Source organism: Alexandromys fortis, unplaced genomic scaffold (genome assembly GCF_014885135.2).
Source record: "Alexandromys fortis isolate MF-2015 unplaced genomic scaffold, M_Fortis_MF-2015_v1.1 scaffold_344, whole genome shotgun sequence".
NCBI classification, from domain to species: Eukaryota; Metazoa; Chordata; class Mammalia; order Rodentia; family Cricetidae; genus Alexandromys; species Alexandromys fortis.
Window position 1 is genome coordinate 599646 of NW_026068226.1, and position 10823 is coordinate 610468.

Below are 10823 nucleotides of genomic sequence, written 5' to 3' on the forward strand. Positions count from 1 at the left end.
GAGAGAGGGGGAGGGAGAGAGAGAGAGAGAGAGAGAGAGAGAGAGAGAGAGGTGTTTGTGGGTTCCCAAAGAAGCCAGAAGAAGGCGTCCGATCCCTGGGAGCTGGAAGTTGTGATCCCCCTGTTGTGGATGCTGAGAACTGAATTCTCCAGTACTCAAGGAGAGCAGCAAGTGCCCTTAACTACGGAACCGTGCTGGTATTACAGGTCTTTGCCACAGCACCAGCTAAGGATTCAATATTGAGTAATGACTGTGATTAGCAGCCTGAAAATTTACTGATCAGGGACCTGCTTTCCACCCGTTGAGGCCTGTATTCAGTCAGAGCCCAGGTGTGAACGAAAAAGGAAAACAAATCTGAAGGCACCAGTCTGGGCTCCGCGTTATAGTTTGGATTTATAGAGCTTCAGAGCCCAGGTGTGAACGAAAAAGGAAAACAAATCTGAAGGCACCAGTCTGGGCTCCGCGTTATAGTTTGGATTTATAGAGATTCCATTCGAAGCCAGGGGTGATAGCTCACGACTTAAAACCCAGAAGTCAGATGAGTGAGACAGGAGGATTGCTGCAAGTTCGGAGTAACTCGAATACAGAGGGACGCTGTCTCATTAAAAAAAAAAAAGAGCAGAAAAAAAAGATTTTGTTCAGTTCTAATGTAAATAGAAGCAGCGAGTTAAGCCCTTTCCTTCCTAGAAATTTGAACTGATCCAGATTCCGCCCTCCTCTAACTGGGGTATCGTCATGACAACCGCGTCCGGCGTCCTGTTCCGGACCACGCCTAGCCGTCCCTCGGCGCTTCTAATTGGTCAAACGTTCGTAGTGAGCGGCGCCTTTTCACGTTCATTGGTCAATTGATAACAATGATGCAAGACCACATGCTCCTATTGGCTGACTTCTCATAGAGGGCGGAGCCTCTAGAAAACAGTTTGTGCGGGCTTTCTGGAGCTCAACACAGCACTCTGCAAAAGAGGATCTACCTCCGGATATTTGGAAGGGTAAAGGTGAGGGGATCAACCTGGAGGTGAAGGGGCAAGAAGCGAGGGGCAGTGAGAAAGGGATCGGGTGGACAAATGAGTTCCCAGGATCCCTGTGCCGCAGGGCGATGACCACACCTGCGGGCTCCGGCGCCGGCTTAGGCTCTGTGTCCTGGTGGGGTCTGTCCCCAGCGCTAGACCTACAGGCTGAAAGTGAGTCTCTCTACCTCAGGACCACATGCGGTCTTAGACAGAAGTGCCTTTCCAACCCCCATGTGTGCACCCCTCATAGCAGTTGTGTTCATGGCAGGGGATGTGTGTGTGTGTGTGTGTGTGTGTGTGTGTGTGTGTGTGTGTGTGTGTGTGCGCGGCTTTGGGAGAGGAGCACCCCCACAATCTTCTTTGATGATATCGAATGCCATAATGCAGAGGTACAACTGCCTTTGGAACCCAGGCTGGGGTACCAAGCTTGCTGGATTCGTAGCTTCTAAAGGCAGCTGCAGGAAATGAAGATTAGGAAGCTGGCCCCTGCCCGCTATTGTCTTGCCAGGTCCTCCCGTGGACCCAGAGTCACAGGCAGCGACAGAGCACAAGATCCCGGAGTTGGATGCCCTGCTGTTAGGCTCTGTGGATGGGCGACACGTGCTGCGGACGCTATCCAGGGCGGCTCTCTGGCCTCTCAGGAGGTTCAATGTGAGCTGGGGTTCTGGGGGTGTGGATGGGACAGGATGAACTGAGAGCCCAGATTCCTGAGCCCTTATGAGAAGAGAGAATAGGAATGAAAATTTCCGGGTCCTAGAGGAAAAGTGCTTGAGACTAGGCTGTGGGTCTGAGGAGATGGAAGCTGGAGGCCTCAGACCCATGCATGTCCTGGGGAAGTAAGGGTCTGGGGTTTGGGACTCCTGGGCTTCAGAAAGAGGGAGAGCCCAAAACCAGGTATCCAGTTGTGGTGCGAGGGATGGTTTGGAATCTAGACTTATGGCTGAAGAAGGAACTGGCAAGCTGGACTTAGTGTTTCTTTCTTTTTAAAAAAAAATTATTTATTTATATGTGTGTGCTCTGATGTATACTCACATGCCAGAAAAGGGTTTCAGATTCTATTATAGATGGTTGTGGGTGCAAACTGCACTCAGGATCTCTGGAAGAGGAGCTGGTGCTCTTAACTGCTGAGCCGTCTCTCCAACCCCTGGACCTAGTATTTCAAGCCTGTCATCACAGCTGCTCAGGAGGCTGAGACAGGAGAAGCATCTCAAGTTCAAAGCCATCCTGAGCTGCAGAGAGTTGAAGGCCAGGGTTCAATGATGACCGAGTGAGACCTTGCCTCATAATAGGAAGGAAAACAGAAAAAGAGAGCTGGGAAATGTAGCTCAGTGGGGGAGTGCTGCCTTGGCTTGTACATAGCCCCTGGTTGTGTTCCACCGTAGGGGTGGAGGGTGGGTGCAGGAGGCTAGTCTTCTCGGCTCCTAGACCTGTAGAACTGTCTTGTCTGTAGTCCCTCCAGTTTTATGTGCTGGAGAATAATCTAGAAGCTGTGGCACGACACATGCTGATCTTCAGCCTAGCCCTAGAGGATCCCGAGAAGATGGGGCTTCAAGGTCAGTTGCCGAGACCCTAGCATCCAAATTCAAGACTCTTTCCTCTCCCTTCAAAGATACTGGCCTTCTGGAGATGGGATGGGCATGGCGCAGGGGCGGGCAGATCTCTGTAAGTTCAAGGCCAACCTGGCTCACAGAGTGAGTCCCAGACCAGCCTGGGAATATAGTGAAACACAAAACACAAAATAAGGGTTCTGGAGAGAAGAACCAGAGGCCCTGAGTTCAATTCCCAGCAAGCACATGGTGGCTCACATCTATCTATAATAGGATTTGATGTCCTCTTCTGGCATGCAGGTGTACATACAGAGCATTCATACATTAAAAAAATTAACTAAATAGGTAAAACTTTGGGGATGTAGCCCCCTGGTATGGTGGCACAGGTTGTCACAGCACTAGGGAGGAGGCTAGGAGGTTCAGAAGTTCAGGCTGTCCTTGGCTACATAGAGTTCTAGGTTCTGCGGGATGCATAAAATGCCATTTCGAAAACCAAACAGAGGCTATGGAACTGGCTCAGTTAGTAAAGGTGCTACCGAGCTCGGTGATCTGAGTTTCATTTCTGGACTCACTTGGGTAGGACGAGAGAACTGACTCCTGGGAGTTGTCATCTAGCTGGGTGGTGATGGCGCTTAGCTGGGTGGTGGTGGCGCATGCCTTTAATCCCAGCACTTGAGAGGCAGAGGCAGGTGGATCTCTGTAAGTTACAGTCCAACCTACTCTACAGAGTGAGTTCCAGGACAGCCAGGGCTACGCAGAGAAACCCTGTCTCAAAAACCAAAAACAACCCAAAATTTCAAGAGGCTTGAGGCTATAGGCCAGCTTGCCTTGCCTCCGTGAAGTCCCAGCTTCGATCTGCGGTGCTGGGTGGTGGCTGCAGCTCCTGAACTGGTGAAGTTTGCCACATCTTCCATTCAGCCTCCTCCTTCCCACCTCCCTCCAGAGCGGAGTGAGACCTTCCTGGAGCTGTGGGGGAACGCGCTGCTGCGACCCTCAGTAGCTGCCTTCGTGCGCGACCAGGCTAGCCGCCTGTCTCATCTAGTCCCTGAACCTGATCGCCTGGAGGAGCAACTACCCTGGCTCAGCCTCCGGCCGCTCAAGGTGCCACAGCTGCCCACCTCTGGGATGGAAGGAGCATGGCCTGTGGGAAGAACGGAGATGACTCCTACTATTGGGTCATAGGGTTAGGGGAGCCTTTTCTCGCTGAGTTTCTCTCTCTCTCTCTCTCTCTCTCTCTCTCTCTCTCTCTCTCTCTCTCTCTCCCTCTCCCTCCTCATTCCCACTTATAATGGACTGAAGAGAAACCTTCCCTGTATCTCTGGCTATCTCCATGTGTCCGTGGCTGTGCAGTTCCGCGAGCGGGATGCCCTGGAGGCCGTGTTCCGCTTCTGGTCAGGAGGGGAGAAGGGACCCGAGGTGTTTCCCATGAGTCGCCTTTGGGACTCGAGGCTGCGCCACTACCTGGGTTCCCGCTACGATGCCCGGCGTGGTGTTGCAGACTGGGACCTGCGCATGAAGCTGCATGATCGAGGGGTAAGGGAGCCTGGGAGCAGGTGGCCGGCATCTGAGTCCTGAGTGAAGCAAGAGGGCTGGGACTTTGACCCCAGGTCTGAGGAAGGAGGACTGGGGTCTGAGGGAGAGTGATTCCTATAGGAATAGAGTTGGGGTTCCTATACCAGATTGACCATCAAGTCCTTTTCCATCATCAAGGCCCAAGTCATCCACATCCAGGAATTCCGACGCTGGAGGGACACAGGTGTTGCGTTTGAACTTAGAGACTCAAGTGCCTACCACGTGCCCAACAGGACCCTGGCGTCGGGTCGCCTCCTGAGCCACGTGCGTGTCTACCCCCAGGCTTGCTCTGAGTCTTTTAGTTCAACCTATGAGTCAAGGTCACTCGCGATCTCATTTTCCCGTTTTTTTTTCCAGCGTGGGGAACGCGTGGCAGCGCGCGGGTACTGGGGGGATATCGCCACGGGCCCCTTTGTAGCTTTTGGCATCGAGGCAGACGACCAGAGCCTCTTACGGACGAGTAACGGACAACCGGTCAAGGTGTGTGGCCGACGGGGCTGGGGTTCAGCCCAGTAGGCAGGTTCCTGCCTTCTGTCTTCCAAGTCCTGCCCCTTCCGCCAAATGCCTGTTTGAGCTCCATCCCTCATTTCGGTCCGGTGTCTCCAAGTAACAGGTTCTGTCCCCAACCTCTTGGACCCCACTTGGGAGCGCTACGATCCAGTTCTCTTACTATGTCCTAAACCCAGCCCTGGGAAAGCGACAAGAAATTCTAGCTGTCACCTGTGCACAGTAAGCCCGGCCCCAGCCAATCTAGGCCACCCCCGTAAGGTTCCTAGGCTAACATAGGGGCCCCTCGCCTTTTCTCCTGGGCAGACTGCAAGCGAGATCACGCAGCACAATGTTACAGAGCTGTTCAGAGAAGTGGCCGCCTGGAGGGGCCCGAGAGCCATCCAGGAGTACCTGGAGTCGCCCGAGCCGGATGGTAGGAAGCCAGCAGCTGCAAACTTCAGATGGGCTGTTTTTTCCCCAATTTTGGATGGATCTAATTTGGAATATCTGGGCAGTTGGCCTCTCTTTGATGTCTGTTCTCTTTTTCTCTCTTTTCCCCCCCTTTCCTAAATCCTGACACCACCACTAGGAGAATTCTCAGTCCTCTGTAGAGGTCTAACTGGAAACTGTCTAGATTCCCCCAGACATGCTCGCCACATGAATCCTGCCTTTCGCTCTTAACTATTCCATCCCTTAGCTCATCCCTTCCTAAGAGCCTGTTCCTCTATTCAAAATGGGTCTCTGCCTCATGGGCCCACCTCCCCAGATTTGTGGGAATCCAGCTCAGAGAAAGGATGAAAAGGGGGGGGGGCTTCTAGAAGGACAAGGAAAGTGAACAAGATAGCTCAGCAGGGAGCAGTGCTTGCCATCAGGGTATTGCAACCCAAGTTCGATCCCTGGGATGCAAGTAAAAGTGGAAGGAGAGAGCAGACTCCAAAATGTTGTCACCTGACCTTTCACACGCACACTGAGGAACACACCATCACCAAAAAATAACTCTAAAGAAAAAGCCAAGAAAGCGAGGAGGCGTGGTCATGCATGTCATCCCAGCATTCAGGAGACTGAGACAGGAAGAAATGCCTGCTCTTGGTAACAAATCCAGACATCATCAGCAACAAGATGAGAACCTGTCACAAAACAAAAACAAAAGTAGAGAACAAGGAACTCCATTATTTGTTTGTCTGCCCACTCGTGTGTCTTTTTGACTACCTCCGTTAAGATTTAGATTTTGTGTGTATATGCACATACACGTGTAGGTGCTGTCAGAGACCACAAGAGGGCGCATATCCCTAGAAAGGAGTTAGAGGTGGTTATAAACAGTCCAACATGAGTTTTGGTGCTAGGTACAAAGAGTAGCACACTCTCTTAGCAGGGTAAGTCTTCTCTCCAGCCCCAGAACTGATGTTTTTCTTCCCTTTTCTTGCAGCGCCTACTCGAGAACCCTTTACTATGCACTTTCTGTCCCTCGAGTCTTCGCAGACTCTCCACCATAAGACCTGCTACAAGGGCCGGTTCCAACTGCTCTATGTGTCCTGTGGGTAAGCAGGACACAGGTGTGCCCATAGAGACCTAGCATCAGGCCCGGTTTCTTCTTTCTCGGGATCCAGGGATCAGTTTTACAGTCTCCACGTGCTCAGGGCCTTCGTCCTTACCCGTGTGTCACAGCTCCTAGAATCCGCAGGCTGGCCCATCTTCTCAAGCCCTAAGCTTGGGGCCTTTTCTCTTCGCAGGATGGTCCATCTTCTCAGCCCTGAGCTTGGGGCTTGCGTGGCCCCTGGAGGAAACCTGGTTGTGGAATTAGCTCGGTGAGCCAGAGAGGAGCAGGGTGGGAAGGTCCCAGCCGGGCCCCAAACCCAGTTTTCTCACATGCGGTTTCCTGAACCAGGTACTTGGTGGACCTGCGGCCCAAGGAGTTGAAGGCGTTTTCTGACCGTGTTGAGGAGATAGCGCGGGCAGCTGGGTTCGCCCCTCATACAGGGGCCACCCCCTCGGAGACCTTTCTGCGCTTTTACAAGTTAGGGAACTCTACTATGGGTAGTGGAGACTCAGCTGTGGAATCTGCATTGGTGCCCTGTAAAGTCCCAGCCCCTCCTCTAGAAGCGATAAACCCACTCCAGGCTGACCTTGTCCCTCCTCTAGAAGCGATGAGCCCACCCCAGGCTGACCTTGTCCCTCCTCTAGAAGTGATGAGCCCACCCCAGGCTGACCAGGCTTCTCCTCTAGAAGTGATGAGCCCACCCCAGGCTGACCACACTTCTCCTCTAGAAGCGACGAGCCCACCCCAGGCTGACCAGGCTTCTCCTCTAGAAGTGATGAGCCCACCCCAGGCTGACCACACTTCTCCTCTAGAAGCGATGAGCCCACCCCAGGCTGACCAGGCTTCTCCTCTAGAAGTGATTAGCTCACCCCAAGCTGATCAGGCCCCTTCTCTAGAAGCGAAGAGCCCACCCCAGGCTGACCTTGTCCCTCCTCTAGAAGCCATGAGCCCACCCTAGGCTGACCATGCCCCTCCTCTAGAAGAGATGGGCCCACCCCAGGTGTTTACCTGGCCACTCCTCTAGAAGCAATCAGCTTGACCCAGGCTGACCTGGCCCCTCCTCCGGAAGTGATAAACCCAGCCATGGCTATATCCACAGTGAATACACCTCCCAAACCCAGGAACTAAGCGGTCCCCCTTTAACCACTGAAGCAGGCCCAGGACTGACACCGGCTCGTATAAGCCGCCCTCGGCCGTCGCTGGCTGGAATGCTGTTTTACTCTAGGTTCTTTCTCAACCCCAGTGATAGGACGAGAATTTTAGATTCCTTTCCCGAACCACTCAGCTCTATGATTAGGGTGGTGGTGGCCCTAGATTGTTCTCTGAGGTATCCTGAGGCTGATCCCTGGCTGGGCGCACCACCCTGAGTTCCAGGTCTTCTCCTTTGCCTTGGGCCTGTCTCTCCTGACATGCTACTGTTGGGAAGGATGAGGACACCGCCCCCCCCCCCCCGCAATGTGGTTCAAATAAAGAGCCCAGGGTCACCTCTGTGTGTCTGTCCTCAATCGGTGTCCAGTGCCGGGAGAAGTGTGGGGGAGAAAGGGAGGAGGGCCAAGTAGAAGCCCTATTTGTGGGTTTACAAATGAACTTGGTCGTGTTTCACAACCTGGGGTCAGACACATGAGCATTCAAACTAAACAAGCTATGGTCACTGAAGCTGACCCCCAAATAGAGGAGACACAAGAAATTCTAGGCCCCCGAAAGACTGCAGTTTAGGGAGGGACCAGGGCTTGGACCCCTAGGTGTGAAGGAGGAAGGACGGGCCTGGATTTCTGGGTGTGAACAGGGGAAGTTGAAGTCTGGACTCTGGACTTGGAGAGAAGAGGGGGCTGGCTTCCAGATTTTCCAGAGTCTGAGGGAGGAGGGAGCTGGGTCACCAGAGTCAGAAGGAGGGGGGTGTGGACCTCGGGCACCTTGGTCATCCAACTGGGGCTCTGCACACTCCTCCCCTCACACCCTGTTATCTCTTGTCCTGGGCAGGGGAGGAGACTGCAGTATATTTAGTCTTTGTCCTCGCCCCTTATCTCAGTGTCCTCAGTGAGGCTCGAGCAGCCCAGAGGGGACCCAACCTCTAGAGACCTCCAAGGTCGCTGGGGACACCCCTCCAGGACCCTCCAGGAAGCTCTGATCCCTTTCTCTCTCTTGAGGGATCAGCATGGCAGACGAGTAAGTGAATCTTGGTAACCTTGGACTGGATCCCCAAGGAACGGGGAGAGGAGTAATCGGGCGATTCCAGGGCGCTTGGCCTGAGATGGTAGAAGGCAAGGGTGGTTAGATTTCTGAGTGGAAATAAGTAAGCATTTGAGAATCAGACCCCCAGGGTCCGAGGGAGTGAAAGTTAGTAGCCCCGACCTCTTGGTCAGTAGGAGCCCTGTCATTGATTGCCTCTTCACGATTTCTCTCCCTTCAGGAGCGATGCGGTGAGCGCTGTGAACTAAGAAGTGGAGCAGGGAACCCTGGGCCCAGAGTGGGCGCTGCAAGGGACTGGGGCGCGGTGGGCGGGGGAACCTGCAGCTGTAGGTGAGGGTCCCGGGAAGGACAGGGTGAGAGGGTTTAGGCAGTGATTGTAGTCTGCTCCACCTCCAGGCTGGGGACCCTCAGCCGGCACCAGCCCCTATCCGACGCCGCTCCTCTGCCAACTACCGAGCCTATGCCACGGAGCCACACGCCAAGGTGGGCCGGGGTCCTAATGGGTGGGGTCACCGCTGGGCGGGGCTTCTGGATGCAGACTCCTCAGGGACCAGGGAGGGGCGGCACCAAGGCCTTGACGGGGGTGGCAGGACTCTGGTGATGGATGGAGCCCGATTGGTGGGGCAGAATTTCTGAAAGGTGCAGGTTGGGCTTGGTGACAGTTGCCTGGGGGTGGGACTTCGCTGCCCACAGCAAGGCATAGGCGATGGGGTGGGGAGCGGTGGATAGATGGGCAGTGTGTAGCTCTGGTTAGAGCCCAAGCTTCCGGTGAACTCAGCGTTCTAGCTGAAGAACGGGTGGCCCAAATGTACCTGTACTCGAGTGAGAGGTGGGGCCTTGCAGCTTTGGGACCTCTCGCTGACCTTTCTCCATGTCATTCTGGCAGAAAAAGTCTAAGATCTCCGCCTCGAGGAAACTTCAGCTGAAGGTGATGACGTGCTCAGAGGGGCAGGGCCTTTATGGGCGGAGCTTTTCTGGGTGTGGTTTCATTTGGGAGTGTGTCATGACGTCTCCTCCCCGCCCCCCCCCCCCAATATGTGTGCGCAGAAACGAGACAGTTTTTGAGTAAAAGATACCAACTTGGATGTTCTGTCTCTCTGGAAGATGGAGGGAATTTTTTTGTTGCTATGCTCTTGGGAACACTCTTGTCTTCAACCGTTCTGCAGACTCTGATGCTGCAGATTGCGAAGCAGGAGATAGAGCGTGAGGCAGAGGAGCGACGTGGAGAGAAAGGGCGCGTTCTGAGCACTCGGTGCCAGCCTTTGGAGTTGGATGGGCTGGGCTTTGAAGAGCTTCAGGTATCAGCTCAGAAAGCAGGGATTCCTGCCGAACCTGGGGCCGGAGGTTCCATGTTTCGGATCTGGCAACCCTTGGGTATCAGGAGCACAATCACGGTTTCCCGTTTCACTCGGGACCTTATGCCAAGCAATACAGACAGCGTTACAACATCCAAAACCCAGTGTATTTCTCCAGCCGTTCCCCGCCAAGTCTCAGGATTCTTGGTTCCTAGCCATATTACTTGAAGTTCCCTGGAGTTCACGCCAATGTTGTTTCCTTCCAGCTCCTGCTTCCTCAGGCCCAGGAGTCCAGATATCAGCACTCCTCTCGCAAACTCAGGAACCTAGCGCCCAAGCCTCCTCCCTCAGACCCAGGGATCCAGAGCCCAATCCTCCTCCTTCAGACCCAGGGATCCAGAGCCCAGGCCTCCTCCCTCAGACCCAGGGATCCAGAGCCCAGGCCTCCTCCCTCAGACCCAGGGAACCAGAGCCCAGGCCTCCTCCCTCAGACCAGGGAACCCACTCTCCAGCCTCTCTCTCAACACACATGCACTTTTTTCATCAGGACTTATGCCGGCAGCTCCATGCTCGGGTGGACAAAGTGGATGAGGAGAGATACGATGTGGAAGCAAAAGTCACCAAGAACATCACTGAGGTGGGAATCTTGGGGAGTCTGGGCACCCTCACAGTAGACTGCCATCCCCAGGTCTGTGGCTTCAGGCTGAGAGCTATGGCTGTCTGGGCTTGAGAACTCGGAGCAGAAAGCAGTTAGCGGCGTGCCTACACCGTGGGAAAGGAAGTTGTTTCAGCAGAGAGACGGCACAAGGCAGCATGACTGGACTATTGAATAGTAAATTAATTGAGACCCTGTCAGGGAGTCAAGATCTGCACATTGCTGGGCTGGGCTGTTAGAAGCTTTGATGGGGCCGGAAACATCCAAAAGAGCATGCATGCAGTTGGAGGCATTTTCTCTTTCTTTCTTTCTTTCTTTCTTTCTTTCTTTCTTTCTTTCTTTCTTCCTTCCTTCCTTCCTTCCTTCCTTCCTTCCTTTCTTTCTTTCTCTTCTTTCTTTCTTTTTTTTTTTTTTTTTGAGAAAGAGTTTCTCTGTAGCTTTGGAGCGTGTCCTGGAACTCGCTCTGTAGATCAGGCTGGCCTTGAAGTCAGAGAGATTGGCCTGCTTCTGCCTCCCCAGTGCTGGGAT

At 53.7% G+C, this 10823-nt stretch overlaps 2 protein-coding genes across 6 annotated transcripts; both read left to right on the forward strand.

Moving 5' to 3' along the window:
* The first annotated feature begins 866 nt into the window (after nucleotides 1-866).
* Nucleotides 867-7630, forward strand: Dnaaf3 (dynein axonemal assembly factor 3). Of its 5 annotated transcripts, none has more exons than XM_050130683.1 (13): nucleotides 867-995; nucleotides 1093-1181; nucleotides 1519-1661; nucleotides 2470-2563; nucleotides 3501-3658; nucleotides 3908-4090; nucleotides 4268-4393; nucleotides 4487-4609; nucleotides 4943-5051; nucleotides 6045-6156; nucleotides 6349-6423; nucleotides 6504-6945; nucleotides 7200-7630. In XM_050130683.1, exons 2-13 carry the CDS (start codon nucleotides 1097-1099, stop codon nucleotides 7281-7283), a joined length of 1734 nt encoding a protein of 577 aa, XP_049986640.1. In that variant the 5' UTR covers nucleotides 867-995; nucleotides 1093-1096; the 3' UTR covers nucleotides 7284-7630. The 5 variants fall into 5 exon arrangements, with proteins under 5 accessions (XP_049986640.1, XP_049986638.1, XP_049986636.1 ...); XM_050130681.1 differs by having other exon boundaries at nucleotides 868-995; nucleotides 6504-6819; nucleotides 6862-7625; XM_050130679.1 differs by having other exon boundaries at nucleotides 868-995; nucleotides 6504-7627.
* A 680-nt stretch (nucleotides 7631-8310) lies between these two features.
* On the forward strand, nucleotides 8311-10658 carry Tnni3 (troponin I3, cardiac type). Its single transcript, XM_050130770.1, has 6 exons — nucleotides 8311-8321; nucleotides 8566-8575; nucleotides 8742-8828; nucleotides 9232-9273; nucleotides 9512-9643; nucleotides 10188-10658. The coding sequence occupies exons 1-6, from the start codon at nucleotides 8311-8313 to the stop codon at nucleotides 10368-10370; spliced, it is 465 nt and encodes a 154-aa protein (XP_049986727.1). The 3' UTR covers nucleotides 10371-10658.
* The last annotated feature ends 165 nt before the right edge of the window (nucleotides 10659-10823 follow it).

What these genes read in the sequence shown, in the direction of transcription:
- Tnni3 (XM_050130770.1), top strand. An exon ending in CCACGGAGCCACACGCCAAG is followed by an intron (nt 8,829 to 9,231) that starts GTGGGCCGGGGT and finishes TCATTCTGGCAG; the next exon opens with AAAAAGTCTAAGATCTCCGC. An exon ending in TGGGCTTTGAAGAGCTTCAG is followed by an intron (nt 9,644 to 10,187) that starts GTATCAGCTCAG and finishes TTTTTTCATCAG; the next exon opens with GACTTATGCCGGCAGCTCCA.
- Dnaaf3 (XM_050130679.1), top strand. Translation starts at nt 1,097, where the DNA reads ATGACCACACCTGCGGGCTCCGGCGCCGGCTTAGGCTCTGTGTCCTGG. An exon ending in CGAGAAGATGGGGCTTCAAG is followed by an intron (nt 2,564 to 3,500) that starts GTCAGTTGCCGA and finishes ACCTCCCTCCAG; the next exon opens with AGCGGAGTGAGACCTTCCTG. An exon ending in CTGGTTGTGGAATTAGCTCG is followed by an intron (nt 6,424 to 6,503) that starts GTGAGCCAGAGA and finishes TTCCTGAACCAG; the next exon opens with GTACTTGGTGGACCTGCGGC.